This window comes from Octopus bimaculoides, chromosome 25 (genome assembly GCF_046866305.1).
Source record: "Octopus bimaculoides isolate indiv1 chromosome 25, ASM4686630v1, whole genome shotgun sequence".
NCBI lineage: Eukaryota > Metazoa > Mollusca > Cephalopoda > Octopoda > Octopodidae > Octopus > Octopus bimaculoides.
This window is the reverse complement of record NC_142952.1, coordinates 34,028,900-34,048,790: the sequence shown is the minus strand read 5'-3', so window position 1 is coordinate 34,048,790 and position 19,891 is coordinate 34,028,900. Positions and strand designations below refer to the sequence as shown.

General features: G+C 37.9%; 1 protein-coding gene across 1 annotated transcript in view; it reads right to left on the bottom strand.

The window, feature by feature from the left end:
- Positions 1-581: 581 nt before the first annotated feature.
- LOC106873770 (E3 ubiquitin-protein ligase RNF19A) overlaps positions 582-19,891 on the bottom strand; it is a 94,969-nt gene continuing 75,659 nt past the window's right edge. The window contains 8 exon segments of the mRNA XM_089342303.1: positions 582-762; positions 2,069-2,297; positions 2,859-2,928; positions 2,930-3,015; positions 4,107-4,215; positions 5,123-5,285; positions 14,890-15,034; positions 19,088-19,281. Of these exon segments, the coding sequence (XP_089198429.1) occupies positions 597-762; positions 2,069-2,297; positions 2,859-2,928; positions 2,930-3,015; positions 4,107-4,215; positions 5,123-5,285; positions 14,890-15,034; positions 19,088-19,281 (1,162 nt within the window). The 3' untranslated portion in view covers positions 582-596.

Below are 19,891 nucleotides of genomic sequence, written 5' to 3'. Positions count from 1 at the left end.
ATATATATATATATATATATATATATATATGATATCATATATATATATATAATATATATATATATGGATATATATATATATATATATATATATATATATATATGGATATATATATATATATATATATATATATATATATGGATATATATATATATATATATATATATATATATGGATATATATATATATATATATATATATATATATATATGGATATATATATATATATATATATAGAGAGAGAGAGAGAGAGGAGAGAGAGAGAGAGAGATGAGAGAGGAGAGAGATAGAGAGAGATGAGAGAGAGAGAGGAGAGAGAGAGAGAGAGAGAGAGAAGAGAGAGAGAGAGAGAGAGAGAGAGACACACATACACACAAATGTATAGATATACATAGATATTTGTTTTAAAATGAGAGAGGGGGAGGGGAGAAAGGAGAGAGAGAGAGAAAGGTGAGACAGAAAGAATAATAAAACTATGAAGTTAACTTAGACTTTCATTTACTTTCTCAGGTGTGGGTTCAAATTATATATGATTTCAAGACAATATGTGCAAGGAAAGAGAGACAGGTAGAGAGAAAGAAAAACGTGTATATGATTTACCTGTAACCTGCAATGGATCCTGCCAAAGTTTTGGTACTGGCATCATCTCCATAGGAGACTGTAGCTGACTTTTCACCAATGCTGAAGTTTGCCGATTCACTGCTTAGGCTGGTTCTTTCACGTACAGTGGGGTTAATAAAAACATCTGCTTGTACCTCAAGTCTTAAAGAAAATATATATATATAAATATATATATGTAGACTTAATTAAGATAATTAAACACAATCTAATCACTTCTGGCTTTCAATAAAATAGTGATTCCATTTGACTAAAACAAAGTGTCTTAATTTAGTTCCCTTTAAAACAAAAAGTTTGTGTTATAAAACGAAGGGTAGTTTCAAGCAGATTGGTGTCAAAAAGCTTAAGAGGACAAGGTGTGTTATATGAAAGGAAATTTGGCTGCTATTTCTAGCAGGTTGGTTGGACTGTCTTTATTGGCTCATTAAATTCTTATGTTGTAAAGAGTGAGTAGGTCCGGGCCATTCTTTGAAATATCAAACCTCACCTTTCTTCTCAGTTGCCCACAACTAATAATTTATACAGAATATAAAATCTTGGAAATAAAGTTCAGATGTTTGTAAGATTGGAAGAAAGAAGAGTTTGGGCATGTGAGGCAGAGCGCTTCACTGCAGAAGTTAAAGATGTGTTAGAAGATTGCAAACGAAGTTGAAGAATGTTAAGAAGTCGTGAAGGGAACAAGAAGAGGAACAGATAAAAAGGGGGCGGGATAAAGTGGTGGGAAAGGATCTTCGGACGATGGGACTCACAGACGAGATGACAGGGGACTAAGACTCTTGGCGGTTTGCTGTGCTTCAAAAGATATATCAAGCTAAGTGTGGTTGCCCTTGCAAACAGGCTCATCCCCCTGTAACCCTCTCCAGCTGAGCATCCCTAATCTTGTGGGCCCGTAGGTAGTGGAGCCATGTTAAAAGCACCCAGTACATGTAAAGTGGTTGACATTAAAAAGGGCATCTAGCTGTAGAAACCATGCCAAAACAGACATGGACCCTGAATAGCCCTTCAGCTGGTCAGCTCCTGTCAAACTGTCCAACCCATGCCAGCATGGAAAACGGACATATGATGATGATGATGATGTGAGAGGTGATTGGTTTCAATGACCAACTGAATCTGAGGATGAATTCCTCCCATCAGTCTCAAGTGACCTGGGAAGTTACAAAGGTCACAGATGCTGACCTCCCTTCACTGGCAATCATCATCCACTTTCCCATGTTTGCATAGGTTGGACAGAATAGGCTGAAGCAGATTTTCTAGGGTCAGATGCCCTTCCTGGCACTAACCTTCACCTGTTTCCAAGTCAGGTTAATCTCTCTGCCCCTGATCGAACCTGCTTCCACAAAGGCACACCACTTGCATAACAGTAACATTCGTTTACGACCATCATGCGAAATCAAGGCAAATCATTTTTATAAATATATAAAAAGAAAAAAAGATCCCTGAATCGACTTACTTTGTGTGATAGCCACCCCCTTCTATGAGGCTCCCATTGAGGCTGGATTCTGTTGTGGCTCTGTGACTGGCTGAATCCCGGTCACATTCGTCTCGTAAAATGCCCATTCGGTCAATATGGCTGCCACTGGCACTAAGGCTATTCGTCATTGCAACTGAAGCCTCTCCAATGCTTGGAGCAATGCTGGGATTGGCGACATGACTGATGTTTTCGGCAGTTGTGTTATCAGCTGAAATAGAATTTAGAGAAGAAAAAAAGAAGAAAAAAAAATTCAATTATTTTATTTCAGGATTATAATTTTTGCAAACAGTAAACTTTGTCGTCATCAAAATTGAAACATTTTCAAATATTTACATCTACACAATGTTTAAAACGGTTTCGTCTTTAACCCTTTAGCATTTAAACTAGCTTTATCCAGCCAAAATATTCTACCAGCTTTACGTTAAAACTGACCAGATCCAACCTCTCACACTGCCCTACAATGTCATTCTAAAAATATACAATCACATCATCGCAATATTGAAGCTACAAGAGAATGCCTGATAAATTCTAAACAATGTGAATAAATAAGCAACAAATTGGTCAAAGAAAATCGTTATTATCAGGTGTGTGTTTCACTTAGACAAGTACATAATTCTAGACGCATCACCTGAAATTTGTAATAATCTATGACAAATGGAACGTAATTAAGGTAATCTCCTTAGTAATAGAAAAGAAAAAAAAAATGACTTCTGATGACAAAATGTAACATTCAACGAGAAAAATTGAAAATAACTTCTTTGTTACTTACTGGCATAAGGACCATTTGAACCGACAGTGACTTCATTTTCATCAAATTCAAATCGGACACCAGTGTTAGTTTGTAGTAACTCCACAGCCACCACTGCGGCACAGCGAAATTGGTACGACACCGTAGACGTAAGCTAGTAAGATAGGGACTCCAATACCTGGTGGACATAATAATCAGAGGAAACGAGTAAACCTTCACAATCGCAATTTCCAGAAGAGTTTAAAGTGAGCAAAAAAAATAGGGGGAGGGGGCAAGTGAACGGGGGTGTGGGGTAGTAGACAACTGAGATTTTGTCACCAATGGTGTGAGGATTGTGGTAGCTTTATTTCGACAATCCTCGTATTTTTATGAATAAAGAAAACAGAAGCAAGTAGAGTTATGTCCCTTGCTCAGGAACGTTCCTTCAGCCATTATTTCATCACATGTATTCACTCAACCTGGACAAGCATATTTTGTGTGTGTGTGTGTATGTGTGAGAGAGAGAGAGAGAGAGAGAGAGAGAGAAAGAGAAGAGAGAGAGAGAGAGAGGAGAGAAAGAGAGAGAGAGAGAGAGAAGAGAGAGAGAGAGAGAAAAAGAGAGAGAGAGAGAGACTTAGTGTTGTATTAATGACAGTCAGATTCAGGTTTCGATACCTGGACTGGGCAATGCGTTGTGTTTGTGGTCACTCCGAGTAGCAACAGCCTGAATACTCACCTTCTTCCAAACATACACACGTGTGTGTGAGTGTGTGTGTATATATATATATATATATATATATATATATATATATATATACAAGGAAAGAATGGAGGAATTAATTCCATACATAGAACAACCATGTAGTGCTCAGAATATGACCACTACATGAATAATATAATATAATACATTTTTGTATGTTCATATGTATTTGTATGTATGTTTTATGTAATTTTGTACACACATATTTCTTACGGTTTTATGACATTTGCCTTAAGTCCTCTGACATTATAAAGGAAAACTGTTTATCAATTACCTGAATCTTGTGTCTTCTATCGATGCCTATATTACACACACACACACACACACACACACACACACACACACACATCAGGTGTTATCTACTCGATAGCATAGATCACAACCTCAGTCTTCGTACCTCACTTCCATCTCTGTCAAGAGGGTGGGTAGCAGGACTTGCCAACACCTTTACTGGCAGCAACAGGTACCCAATAAAGGATAAACCCATAAGAGATCTCAGGGCCCATAAGGTGAGGAATGGTTCCACTTACCTACAGCTAAACTGGCAATTACAGGTGAAAACAGAACTGAGGCGGCGACTCCAGCAGCAATTGTCACATTTCTTCTGTGTTTTGGGGAATGCTCATATTTGGAAAGCAACTGCAGAGAAAACAAACAAGAAGCAATTAAAAAAAACCCCACAAAATCCAGCAATGGCACCATTGTCAACCGGGAGCTAGTTGAGAATGGAATGTAGTTGCAAGAGAAATGAAGGGATCAGTGGTTAGGGGTAGGATATAACTGAAGGGAATGGTTTGGGTAGAAAAAAACAGAATTTTGTCTTTTTTTTTTGATGTTGTTTTTCTGTCACCCTTTGCCTGACCAAAATATTTTTATAAGTTTGTTCGAAAGATTCTTGCAGGTTTTCAGATTTTCAGTTGACCCTTGTTTCATATCATCGTTTAACGTTCGCTTTCCATGCTAGCATGGGTTGGACTGAGTAATATATAAAAATTCCCTGCTTTCGTTAAGTCCAAAATTACTCTGATAGTTGGAAAAAAAAAATTGATGAATGCGTGTCATATACGTTGCATGGATGCCAGAGAAGTAATGTCCAGTACATCAGATGTGATACACACACAACAGTCAAAGGTGCTAAGCAGTTCTGTTAGAGACAATTTAATGTGACATTGATGAATTATGTTACACAAAATGTGTCTTTATAACGAGGCCGTTTTGTGACATAAACACTTCACTTGTCCAAAGCAAATTCTTATAAGTTTCTCCAACACATCCTTGCTGGTTTTCAAACTTTTGCTGAGGCATTGTTTCTTAGGTTCTGAGCAATATAAAGCCTTCCTTACATAAGTCCCAAAATATTTTAGCAGTTAAAAAAGAAAAAGGGTGAGGGTATCATATATGATGTGTGGATACCAGGGAAACATGTCCTGTCAATCAGATGCGATGCACAGAACAGGAAAAGAGTCAAGAAAAAAATGGATGTATTAGAAAAAATATGACAAGAAGCAGTACGGAAATGAAGTTGGCTAAGTAAGAGAAAACTTACCCGTCTTCCTACCCATACGGGTATTCCAATGATTAGCGCTGGAACAGCGATTCCCGCAAATAGCGTTATCCCAACAGGAGCACCTATTAGTGTCCCCAACTGCCAGAGAATCTTCTTCTTTCGACTCCATGGTTTCTTACCCCAAAACGTACAGCCAGATGGGCTGAAAGTAGAAAAAGAACACGTATATAGATATATAGATATTATATAAAGCATACATATAGATATATAAAGCAAACATATACACACACACACACACACATGGAGTAGTAGTGGTAGTAGTAGTAGTAGTAGTAGTAGTAGTATGGGGGCATACATTGTGACAGTGCATCTGGTCTACTGGATCAGGACTGGCCTGTGGTTAAACAACAACAACAACCATAACAGATCGGACAAATACTAAACAAAAACAAAAACAATAACAGCATCAGTAACTAGAACTATGACAACAACAACAGCAGCAGCAGCAGCAGCAGCAATGACAAACAAAGAATTAAATCCATTGAAGAGAAAGCAATCAAGAAAGTTAAATGTTTAATGAGCAGAAATGAAATTACTTTTGAAGAGTAAATTGTTGGAGATTAAAAAATGCAGAAGATAATCCAGATTATATTAATTGATTAGAGAAGGGGGGGAACAGAGCGAGTGAGAGAGAGAGGAACAGAGAGAAAGTGAGGGACAGAGAGAAAGAGAGGAAAAGAGAGAAAGAATAAATGGCTTAAAAATAAAGTATGTAAAAAAGGAAAATTGATGGTGCAAGGTGACTGGCCGTTTAAGGGGCATGGCAACTGGTCGTTTAAGGGCCAGGGTGATTGGCCGTTTAAGGGGCAGAGAGACAAGAAGCTGGGGATACAAATTACAGGGAGAAAGTATTGAATTCCTAAAAGTGGCCTGATGTCCTCTTCCAATAAACAAAACCAGTTGAAACGCTTCACCTTGCAGCATGAGAAATATGTGACATTCCAAACATGGCAGTTCTTATGATGAGTTTCCTCAGTTGAGTAAATTTCTGTATTTAGAACCAAACAACTGGTAAATCAACAATCCACAGACCTTCAGGTGAGGGGGTGTTCTATGGTAACAAGGGTGGGATGGCTTTCCTGTTGAGGAAAATTGTTATTACATCTGGATGACCAACCAGGGGATACTGCAAACCACTTCACCATGAAACAAACGGGAAACCCTTTCTCCTTTCCTTTGAGTTAGTTGTTATCGCTCTGGGGTAACCTAACCAGGCAGGGTCCTATAGGTCAGTCCAGATCAACCTGACTAGCCAAGGTGCTCGGATCACTTCAGGTCAAACTGACCAGGCAAACAAGACCCAGGACCAAGAACATTGCAGCCAAGGCATTACAGGCCAACCTGGCCAAACAAGGTACTAGCACTCACTCCAGGTGGACCCAGATGAAGTACTACATGTGACTTTATGTCAACCTGGCCAGGTAACTTCCAGGATCAAAGGCATGTTAGCCAAGGTGCTACATTCTACAGTGTCCTTATGTTTATTTTAAGATGACTGGACACGATCTGAGGGAGATATCGCTGCCATTTCTAGTAGGTTGAATGACTAAGTGGAGGCTGCCATCTTGTAATATGTCATGGTGGTCAGTCATACAATAAACTTTCTCTTTTCCTTTGTATTAGTTGTTATCGCTCCGGGGTAACCGAACCAGGCAGGGCACTGTAAGGTCAGTCCAGGTCAACCTGACTGGCCAAAGTACTCAGATCACTTCAGGCTTCAGGTCAAACTGACCCAGTACCAAAAACATTGCAGCCAAGGCATTACAGGTCAACCTGGCCAGACAAGGTACTAGAGCTCACTCCAGGTGGACTCGGTCAAAGTACCACAGGTGACTCCATGTCAACCCAGCCAGGTAACATCCAGGACCAAAGACATGCTAGCCAAGGTGCAACATCCTAGTGTCCTTATGTTTATTTTAAGATGACTGGATGTAATTTGAGGGAAATATCACTCATTTCTAGCAGAGGTGACCATCTTCTTGTAATGTCATGACCGTCAGTCATACAATAAACATAAGCAGATTTGAGCTTTTATCTTTGCACACTGCAGTTCAACCGTTTTTGTTTTGTTTTTTTTTCTGCTCCATTTACTGGTTTCAGTTGCTGAACAAGGGGTACACTGACTATGTTGACCCCAGTTCCATTCAACACAAGAAGGATGGACCAGAAAGATCTGAATTCTGAATATAAAGAGATACAAAATACCAAAAATGATTTACCAATTCTATCCACCACAACCTTTGAGCAAGACACTCCACTCAATTTACCTAAAATCAAATTTTTCTGGGAAATGAATTAATTGAATGAGAAGGGAAAATTCATTCCCCTACAAATTATTAAGCCAAAAAAAAAAAAAAGTATAAAAAAAAACAAAAAATTATGCCAATGTTTAGATTTACAGACCAGTCTAACCCACATAGATAAGGAGAAATTTATAACAGAAATGAAAAATGACAAAAAAAAAATAGAAATTGGAAAAATTTTAAGAATTCAGAGACAGGGAAGAACAGGAAAAACACAAAAATTCTAAGAAATCATCATCATCATCATCATTTAATGTCTATGTGCAAGAGAGACGATTGCGCTGGTATGGACATGTGGTGAGAATGGAGGAGGATAGCTGCGTGAAAAAGTGCCACACCCTAACAGTTGAGGGAACCCGTGGAAGAGGTAGGCCCAGGAAGACCTGGGCTGAGGTGGTGAGGCAAGACCTTCGTACATTGGGCCTCACCGAGGCGATGACTACGGACCGAGACCTTTGGAAATGGGCTGTGCGTGAGAAGACCCGGCAAGCCAAGTAAGATCGTTGCCAGTGCCCCTGGACTGGTTCTTGTGCGGGTGGCACATGAGATGCACCATTTTGAGCGTGGCCGTTGCCAGTACCGCCTGACTGGCTCCTGTAGGATTTTCGAGCGAGATCGTTGCCAGTGCCCCTGGACTGGCTTGTGCGGGTGGCACATAAAAGACACCATTTCGAGCGTGGCCGTTTTCGTGCGGGTGACACGTAAAAGCACCCACTACACTCTCTGAGTGGTTGGCGTTAGGAAGGGCATCCAGCTGTAGAAACTCTGCCAAATCGGACTGGAGCCTGGTGTTGCCATCCGGTTTCACCAGTCCTCAGTCAAATCGTCCAACCCATGCTAGCATGGAAAGCGGACGTTAAACGATGATGATGATGATGATGATGATTCAATGCTGGAATAGGTTGGAAAGAGGGAGAGAAAGAGAGGGGGGCAGGAGACAAGGAGAGAGGGGACAGGAGTGAAAGGGACAGGAAAGGAGAAGGAGAAAGAGAGAAAGAGAAGTGAGAGAGAAAGAAACCAAAATATGGAAAACAGGAATTTTTTTTTTTTAAATCAAAACTACAGAGTGAATGGAAGAAGGGGGAAGGGGATGGTCACAGTAAAAATTTTTTTTTAATCAAATTAAAAAGAAATAAAACAAAAATAAATTGTAGACACGTGTGATTTTGTGTGTGAGAGAGAGACTTATATCAACAAAAATCAATGAAGCATGAGAAATCTAGGTGGCACATGGTACACATGGCCAGCAACGTGCACACACTACATACATACATACATACATACATATATATATATATATATATATATATATATATATATATATACACACACACATACACACACTTGTGCATCTGTGCGTGTGAGTGTGCATATATAGATATATTGAGCAAGTGGACATGTGGATGGATAGTAATTAGCTGGATTTAATCAGTTGGGATTATATCATTAATCCATACTTTAGATACAGGAGAGAATCTTTTTTTTTTTTTTATTAGTTAATCCTTTCGATTACCAAAAGAACAGATTAATTAGCAATGGGCCGAACTTTCAATGGAAACAACCACAATAAACACACCTATCCACACAATATACACGTGTGTGTGTGTGTGTGTGTGTGTGTGTGTACACACAATGGCAATGTCCTGACTCGATATACATTCACACAAGGCACCTAAACAAACACACAGCACGGCCACAGGCCAGAGAGGTTGTGATGTGTTGGTGAGCGGATTGTCGCCAATGAGTTGGATGGTCTTTTGGATCCACATCTCGTGAGTGAGCAAACGTGAATAGTGCACGTGTGTGCACGAGAGAGAGATTATGGGAGCTGTAGTTAGTGGTGGTCGTGGTGCAGATCAACTTTATTTATAGTGAAGATGGAAAAACAGCATTTATGACCTGCAGGAAGGCCTCCTCCTACAACATTGATGGAAAGAGGGAAGAAAGCTATTCTCAGACCAGAGATTGATCCAAGACCTGCTTTAGAGGCTTCCAATGAAGAGGTGAAGATATCCAGAGGGAGAGGGTCATGGCATTAAACTGGATGATTAAGATTGATTTAAGTCAAGTGTCTTGGGCTACGTTAAGAGTACAGTAAGTGCTGACCAGATACAAACCACACATACTGCCCACACTTCAGACACAGCCTTGTTGCAAGACTACTACTACTACTACTACTACTACTACTACTACTACTACTACTACTACAAAGAATATGTTAACTCAGACGAAGTTGATTTAGTGTGTGATCTGTGGTTTTAAAGTAAATATATAATTTAATGAGGATAATCCTATTACGAAAGTGATAGATTGTGCAATGAACTGTGAAATTTCACTTGTTTCAACACATGACTGGGTTTTAGTAAGTACCACCAACACCACCACCACCATCATACAATGTCCATAATCAACCATAAAGAAACAGCCAATACCACCACAAACACAGAGTCTCACATGTACAAATAAAAAATAAAACACAGCGCTTAGGTGCACCACAACTTATCAATAAAAGCAGCCAAAAGTGCACAGAATAATGCACAGGAAGTGAGTCATATATTTACAATTGCAGCATGGAAGGTGTTTATAAGCCATTTAAGAAACACACAAAAAACATTAGATTCACTCCAACATTTAAATTTAATTTGTCAAAATATTTTTGTGGCTTTGAAACTGTGACCTGGTCACTGACAAAATCCTGTGCTGCATCTGAGAAAGTAACAGTGAGTTCATGATATGTATGTATGTGTGCATGTATGTATGTATGTATGTATGTATGTAAGTGCGTATGCATGTGTACATGCATATGTATGCGTGCACACCTATACGCACGTATGTACGTACGTATATACTTATGTATGTAAGTATGTATGTATGTATGTACTTATGTATGTATGTATGCATTATGTATGTACTTATGTATGTATGTATGTATGTATGTATTTAGGTATGTAAGTGTATAGATATGTGCGTGTGTATGTGTATGTACATGTGAACACGTTTATGCACTGATATGTATGTAAATATATTTATTTATTGCATGTGTGTGTGAGATGCTATATGTGTATATATTCTTTTCTACTCTAGGCACAAGGCCTGAAATTTTGGGGGGAGGAGCCAGTCGATTAGATCGACCCCACTATGCAACTGGTACTTAATTTATCGACCCTGAAAGAAAAAAGGCAAAATTGACCTCGGTGGAATTTGAAGACAGACAAAATAGCTCTAAGCATTTCACCCAGCATGCTAACATTTCTGCCAGTTTGGCACTTTGCTATTTGTGTATATACATTGACAGAAAACAAAGGATTGTTGTGGTTATTTTTATATCTTTGACATTGTTTACATATTTTATATCAACACCCACTCACCCCCCACCAGAGATTCACACTTTTACATTTCAGAATGGAATTTGGTTCAGTTAACCAAAATAAAGTTCTAACCCAACCTACTTTGCTTTCTGTTATGAGAAATTCAAAGGAGATTGGACACTAGACTGGTTTTTATGTAAAATCAAGAATCGGTTAAAAAAAAAAGAAGAAAAAAAAACAAAAACACTTGTGAGAATCAGTATCCGAAATAAAGAATCTGAAAGATATGTGGTAATTAAATTAATTATAGTAATCAAATCAGTAATGATATGCAACAAGAGCACTCAGAGAGCGCAAACCTACACCAAGGCAACACCAATGTCCTCTCAATGATTAGCCAGAGATGATTTTTAAACTGAGAATATCTGAAATAAACTCGACTTCTCTCACAAACAAGAATACTGAAAATGGACCCGACCACTCTCAAATGGAAAAATAATCCAACTATATAGATATATTGAGTGAGAGGAGATGAAATACCAATACAGTGAAGGAGAAGTAGTGAGAGGAGATGAAATACCGATACAGTGAAGGAGAAGTAGTGAGAGGAGATGAAATACCAATACAGTGAAGGAGAAGTAGTGAGAGGAGATGAAATACCAATACAGTGAAGGAGAAGTAGTGAGAGGAGATGAAATACCAATACAGTGAAGGAGAAGTAGTGAGAGGAGATGAAATACCAATACAGTGAAGGAGAAGTAGTGAGAATAATGGCCAGGATTGAGAGGAAGTGAGAGAAAAGAAGGGGTGATAGATGAATAATGAGGGGAGGAGTGAATTAGCCAATAAACGTTGTTTGAAGTGTGAGTATATGTGTGTGTGTAAAAGAAAGGTATGTTTGCGTGTGTACAATGGAAATGGGATGGTAATGTTCAACACTGAAGATGTGTTAGTGTTTGTGTGTGCATGTACAAGAGAACCATATGAAACTTTACACATACATATAAAGTAAAAAAAAAAAAAATCGGAAAATTAATCCAGAACCATTGTCCGGTACTGGATTGATCCCAAAATGTAATCAGTTTGTACCAGTCACAAGGCCAAACATCCCTGAAAGTTTCATCCGAATCTATCCAGCAGTTCTTGAGATATCTTGTACACGGACAAACCAACAAACACGACTGAAAACAATACCTCCACCTTCGCTAAGGCAGAGGTTATAATTAAAGTGAATTTAGTTGGCCCAGGAGGAGAGGAAAATATCTGACATTGACACCCAGATAAGCGAGCATGGTACTATTTTTATTTCTTTTCTTTCATAAAAGGACTGAACCCAAAACACTGGTTCCAATTCTTTTAATACAAAATTTCCTTTTGACTTTTATGTAATTAATCAGTCCAATATAGCAGCTAGATGACCCTTGGTTGATATTGTTTTAAAATGGAAGAGGGGTTGGAGCAGTGATTCTGACCTCCACCCTTTTTTTTACCTATAAATCTCTTTGAGTCCTATTTTACTCTCATGGTCTCCCCCTCCCCCCATAATCATTTAATGTTTCAAAACAACCCAATTGTATTTTTATAATTAAATATTATTAGGAAATGTATAAAAATGAAGTGTTAAGAATATTTTGTGTATTGTAGAAGTGAAGTTAAGTCTTTGCACAAATTTTAACCAAAAAATCTTATATGGATCCCCTAGTTGAGAACCACCGGATTAGAGGAATCGGAGAAGTAATCTCTATAAATTTACTTTAATTCCCTACTCTACTCCTGAACAGAACTTCCAACCAACTTTGAGAGATTGAAGAGGGATAACATGGTCCAACAAAGGATTAACACAATTCACTAAAAAAAAAAAAATTGCATAATCTGACAAAGGATTGCATAACCTAGTAAAAGAATTTCTTAAAAGAGATTAAACAATTTGGTGAGATTAGCTAATCCAGCAAAGAAACTTTTTTTATAAGGGTTTAGATAATGCTGTAAGGAATTTCTTATAAGGGATTAGATAATCCGGTGAGGGACTATGTTATAAGGGATTAGACAATCCAGTGAGAGAATTTCTTATATGGTGGCTGTTCACACAGCATATCAGGTTAATCCTGAATGATATGGGTTTTTATTTTAAACTGGGAAAATCTAAAATAGACTGAAGATAGGCTGATCATGGCTAAACACATACACACACACACACATAGAGCCAATACAGGTATTTCTACATTGAAAATGGGAAACAACTGTCCCGTGTTCAAGTCTGATGTCACTCATTAAAAACACATACAAAAAGGCAAGGTTAATCGTTAACCCTTCCAAAACAATAATTACACAATTATGAATTTGTGAAATTAGAAGTTCCTTATTTTCTCAGGACAAGTCAACCCATCCCTGCCTACCATGACTGATTCTTATAGGTTTGTAACCTGCCCCTAGTACTAAAAGAATTACCCAGCCTTTCTGCTTACTCTACACAATTGCTTGACCTGCTGGCAACAGCAGCCAAATTTCCCACCCATCACACTATCATCTTTGAAAAAAAAAAACGAAAAAGCAGGACCCAATTGATAAGATAGCCGTAGAATCATAGAATCGGTATGCCTGGAAGGACACCTTTGTTGACAGGCTTGATGGATCAGATCTGACCTGGGGTTAAACAACAACTATGGTATTTCCTGTCAGTTTTTCTAACACACTTCTGTAGAGCTTTTCCCATGCCTAGAAACAGATGTGTACACAACAGAATATAGTCCCTAGTTATCACACACACACACACACAGAAATAATATAGAAAAGCGTTCAACAACAAAATACTTTAATATATATATATATATATATATATATATATATATATATGTGTGTGTGTGTATACAGTGTGTGTGTATATAGGTCAAACTTGCTATTCAAGTTGAACTTCTCATAAATGAAGAGTTACAGGCAGAGTTTTGTGGAGTGATGATTGGGGGGGGGGGGGTAGATGTAAATATTTGATACACAGAATGAAATAGGATAAGGGGGGAAGGTGGAGAGAGAAAGAGAAGGACAGAGAAAGAGAGGAGGAGTGAGGGAGAGAGGAAGTAACACAAAGAGGCGCGCACACGCATGTAATGCTATATAGGTCATGTTTAAACAATAGAATTTAAAAGTCAGTACAACATCAAACTGACAGTTTTTTTATTTATGTCTGTGTCAAGTTTTGGAGCCTCGCAGTGGAAAGTGGTGAAAATCGAGTGCTGAGGGTTGAACGGCACTGAGCGTTGTTGTAGCATTGGACATTAAATGCTGAGTAGCACTGAGTATTACAAACATTGAACATCAAGCACTGAGGGTTGTGTAGCACTGAGCATTGAACCTCAAGTTTTTGAGGGGTGGGTAGCACTGAGCATTGGGTACCAAAGAACTGAGTGTTGCAAATTTGACTGTTACTCTATTTGAGCTGATGGTATTGAGTGTTGTAGCATTGTGCACAGTGTTGAGGGCTGAAGTACTGAGCACTGAAGGGAGCAGCATTGAGGGTTGTAGCATTGAGCATTGAAGGTTGCATATAGTGTTGAGCATCAAGGTGTTGAGGATTGTCGCACTGAGTATTGATGGTCATAGCACCAAGGCTGTAACATTGAGCACAGACGGTTGATGGTCATGGCAACTGAGAATTGCAGCACTGAGCGGAAACAGCATTGTAGCATTGGTGCATCGAGCATTGCAGTGTTGGTGCAACGAGCATTGTGGTGGAGGTAGTCAGCACTTGTGTATATATATATATCTGCTTTTGTGCATTGTCTGTTGCTATGCATCTGTTCTTATGCATTATCTGACGCTATGTGTGTATGTGTGTGTGGAGAAAGACTTTCTCAATGAAAGCAAGCAGTGGCAATTTTCATTGTTGCAGCAGCAGCAGCAGCAACAGTAGTAGTAATAGTAGTAGTAGTAGTAGCAGTAGTAGTATTAGTGGTGGTGGTGGTGGTGGTGAGGGTGGTAAAGGTGGAAGCAGTGAGTTACAAAATAATCCAGTTTTAACTTTTAACTTCTCTGCCAGACGAGGCAGAGCAAACCTTTTCCTACAAGAAATACTAGATAACACAACAAATCAATAACGCCATCAATCGATAAACGTGGATCAATATAATCAATAACTTACCTTAAATAATGAAGGTCTGAAATCTCTTTCATACAAAGCCAACAGAACTCGGTGCCACACACTGTGCACTTCATGTGGTTGCAGGAACCATCGTTCATCTTGGTGATGAAGGCTGTACATCGTGGACATGGCTTGATGTCGTCCCCTAAAAGGACAAGGTTAAACACATTATATATGCATACACAAACGGGTGTGTATAGGGTATATATATACATATACACACACACACAAACATGTGAACGTTATATATATATATATATATATATACATATATATATATATATATATATATAGACATATGCACACACAAAAATGGGTCTGTCTATATATATACATACACACATAAATGTGTATTTTTTCTTTTACTTGTTTCAGTCATTTGACTGTGGCCATGCTGGAGCACCACCTTTAGTCAAGCAAATCGATCCCAGGACTTATTCTTTGGAAGCCTAGTACTTATTCTATCGGTCTCTTTTGCCAAACTGCTAAGTTATGGGGACCTAAACACACCAGCATTGGTTGTCAAGTGATGTTGGGGGGGACAAACACAGACACACAAACAAACACACACACACACACACACAACAACAATGCAACAGAGACAAGTTAATTGTCATAATTTTACAGTAGTCCAAGACTAGTTTTGTCTCGTCTAATAATAAACACCAAGATCAATAACCTAGCAAGACTATTACAATATTTATTCGCTACACTTGCAGAACACGCACTTCCTTCAGAACCAAATTAACCATAACAACCACAACAACAACCACAACAATGATGATGATGATGATGATGATGATGATGATGATGATAACAGTCATCTTTTCTAACAGAATTGCAATGGAGAAGAGATAAGCAAGGAAACTGATAGGTGTACTTCAGTGGTACTTTATTTTATTAACCCTGCCACTGAGCAGTTTGTCTGATGTGCTAATCATTCTAACGGCAAGAATTGCTTCAAATTCTGACACAAAGCCAGAGATTTTGAGGGGAGGGGCTAGGTCAATTACATAGACCCCTGTGTGTTCAACTGGTACTCTATTTTATTGACACCCCACCCCAACCAAGAAAAAAAAAAAAAGGGGGAGATAAAAGGTAAGACCAACTTCAGCAGAATGTGAACTCAGAAGGTAAAGAGCTGGATGAAACCCTGCTAAGCATTTTGTCCAGTGGAGCAACAATTCTGCCCGCTTGACCACTTTAACAACTTCTTTATTATTCACCACAGAGTGAAATTTATAAGGGACACATTGCTAGGACAGGATAGGAAAAGGGACAGAGGGTAGTTTAAATTAAAATCAGATGAAAGAAAAAGGAGGTGAAATGTTTGGCTGCTGTCCCTGCCTTTGTCCCTGTCCACCATTTCTAAGATGAGCTCAAGACCACACACTTTGAGGGGGTGGGGATGAGCAGAAAGATCAGTTGGCTACATCAACCCCAGCATATGACTGCTGCTTAATTCTAAGGACTCTAAGATGATGAACAACAATAACATTAACAATAAATGCATCTTAAACACTGACAACTAAAAAAAAAAATTCTAATTTAAAATTATATAATTGGTTAGATTTGTTTTTTTTTTTTTTTTGTGGTGGTGGTGTACAATTAAAATTAATCAAAGACAACAGGGAGAATCTATTGGCAGTAAAAAACATTCATCAAAAGATATTTTAATTTGGTATTTGATGTGTATGTGTGTTGTCACATAAAAAGCACTCATGCCGGCACCGTGTACCAGCGCTGGTACCATGTAGAAAAGCAACCAGTATACACTATAAAATGGTTGGCATTAGAAAGGGCATCAGGCTGTAGAAACCATGCCAGAAGAAACAACTGAAGCCTGGGGCAGTCTTCTGCCAAGCCAGCTCCTGTCAAACCATCCAACCCATGCCAGCATGGAAAACAGACATTAAATGATGACACACAAGTTTTACTAATCTATTTGATCCATTTAATTTAATTATCTCCATTTAATTACTGTTGCTTAATCATGCCCATTTAATTATCTCCTGTTATTTCCTTTGTATAAATATTAGGTTGTTTCACATGAAATGTCGTATTTGAAAGGTAACAAAATGTTTCAGAAATGTTAGAGAACTGATTTATTTGATCAAAGTACGATCCATGTTCATTTATGACATTTACTCAACGTTTCTCAATGTCATATATTCCATCATTAAAAAAAATAAATTCATCTTTTGCTGTGATAAACTATCCGAATGATTCAATTACCTCTTCTCTATTCAAGAATGCTTATGAAAAGCTCAAAATGCTTAAATAAGTGATGATCAGTAGGAGAGATACCAGGAGAGTAGGGAGGATGTTGCAAAATCTCATAATTCAGGCTTTGCAACTTTTGGATCATAGCTTGAGGAGTGAGAGGACGTGCCTTGTCGTGGAGCAAAATTGGGCCATCTCTATTCACTAGTCCGGGTTGCTTCTTTTTCAAATTCTCATGCATACAATCAAGAATAAAGAAATAATTAAGTGTACTCTTTTTGCTTTCTTACAATGTTTATAATTTAAATGGTGATTGTGTACTGCATTCATAATTACATAATCATCTTCAAAAATGATGAAACAACAACATTCCACATTTTCAGAAAACAAAATGATACAACACTAACACTCATTATCGAATGCACGTTGCTGTGTATACAACAGAGCTTTATGTCTGTTAGTTTTGTATAATTATGCTGGAACAATTAATTTTTCACAGTCCTAAATATTTTTCTTAATTGAAAATAAAAGCATTGCTCTAATTACTGACAATTTCAAAAGATTTTATAACAAAACTTATTAAATGGGATTGCACAGACTTTCAATTACATTAAATCTGTTCTCTCCAAATAAGAACCATCAAAATAAATTCATCCACTTTACACGAAGCAAAAACTAACATAATTTTTAACAATCATTTATAAGAAAGACAACACCTGTTTCTCGGAACTGTTGATTGACCAAAGTAAATTTCACAGCAGCATTCTTGGCATTGACGAATTCCATTTTAGAAATTACTATTATTCTTCAAATAAGCCATTCATGGGCAATGATTCTTGCCCATGAATCATTGTCTCCAGCTCTAAATTGACCCACAAGGCATTGGTTGGCTTGGGGCTATAGTAGAAGACACTTGCTCATGCAGTGGGACTGAACCCAGAACCATGTGGTTGGGAAGCAAACTTCATATATAATATAATGTGTGTGTGTGTGTGTATGTATATATATATATATATATATATATATATATATATATATATATATATATATATATACTATGATTGACCGTTGACTGAACACTATTCAATCTTTTTTTTCTCCGTGTTTTTCTCCTTGTCTCTGTATTCTTTCTGTTGAAGAGCGTAGCTCAAAATGTCAAAGACTTTCCGTATTCCCGAGCGTCATACTAATACATCCTTTTGTTGTTTACACCACCTGTCCTCGTCTGTTGTTGTTTTTTCGTACATTCTCCCATATATATATATATATATATATATATATATATATACAGGGTGGCCCAAAAGTAGGTTTACAGTAATCACGTAAGCACTTTAAATTTCTTTTAAATCATTTTATTACATTTAAATTTCTATCTTACAATTAACTAAATTAGCATAGAATAATGGTTTCATATTTTTTTTATAATTAAGATCTAAACTTAATATATGAATGCAAAAGAGATAGTTGAATAACTGTAAACCTACTTTTGGGCAACCTTGTATGTATATGTGTGTGTATGTATATATATATATATATATATATATATATATATATATATAAATTATATAATTTATAGTACTATATACAATAAAGTACATTTTGCTAGTATTTGGAATGCCGCAAAAGACAACCGAGAATGTTTTAACATAAGCAGCTTGGACAGGTTTACAACAAATCAATCAGATTGGGGGAAGCGGGGAGGGCAGACAAGCAAGTGTGCATAATCTTGGAGAATTTTTATGTTTGTGCATTTTTTTTGTATGCACCATAAAGCTGGAATACATGTATGCCAGTGGTCAGAACAGCTGCACATCAGCCTGCATTATACAACAGGTAATTCGCTGGATAACTTCGTTGCCCACTAAATTGTGATGGAGTCTCTTGAACGAGAACCCTCACCCCCGATGCATTAGCATGTTGGTGCAAAAGTATTGTGTGATGCTGCAAAGAAAGATTTTTAACTCAATGTACTTACTCTGTGAACCAGTCTCATGACTGTAGTTGAGAGAGAGGGCTTGAATGTTGGGCGACCGTTCCGCTCTGGCGGCATCACATGTTTGGTTAGGGTGCCAGATCTGTTTACAATGGTAACAAAAATCTGTCACACACTCTGGTCGCTCACATTTCAGTTTGGGACAACTGGCACAACCAGTTGCTATCACAGCATAGCTGAAAAAAAGAAAAAACAAAACATACATTACACCCTTATCCATATGGTCCAGATATACGCACACGCGCGCGCGTGTGTGTGTGTGTGTGTGTGTGTGTGTGTGTGTGTGTGTGTGTGTACATATCATCATCAACATCATCATCATAACACCCATTTTCCTGTCACCAACCAATGCCATCTAACTCCTAATATCTACCATCATCACTATCATTATTATCATTCTTCGTTAGCTCCAAGTCAATCCTAATTAAATGCATTCCAGGTGTGACTGTCTCATCTTTTTTAAGGATATCTAGGACTCCATTACCTAATGCTGTCCTTCCCTCATTTAAGACATCAGGCTGTGACTTAAAGATGATCTGGCTCTATCATCATCATCATTTTTGTAGTTTAACTCCCCGATCAAATACAATCCAACCATGACCTTTCTGCCTTCCTCTTGTTGAGTAGGGAACAAAGTGGTCACATTATCAAACATGTCCCTTGCTAAGATGGTGGAATGTGATTCAAGGGAGATCTGGCTGATATTTGTAGTCAGTCAAGCAACAACTTAGTAGCTCCTTTATGGTCATCGTGTGACCAATTGGTATGATGGCCATTATTAGTGAC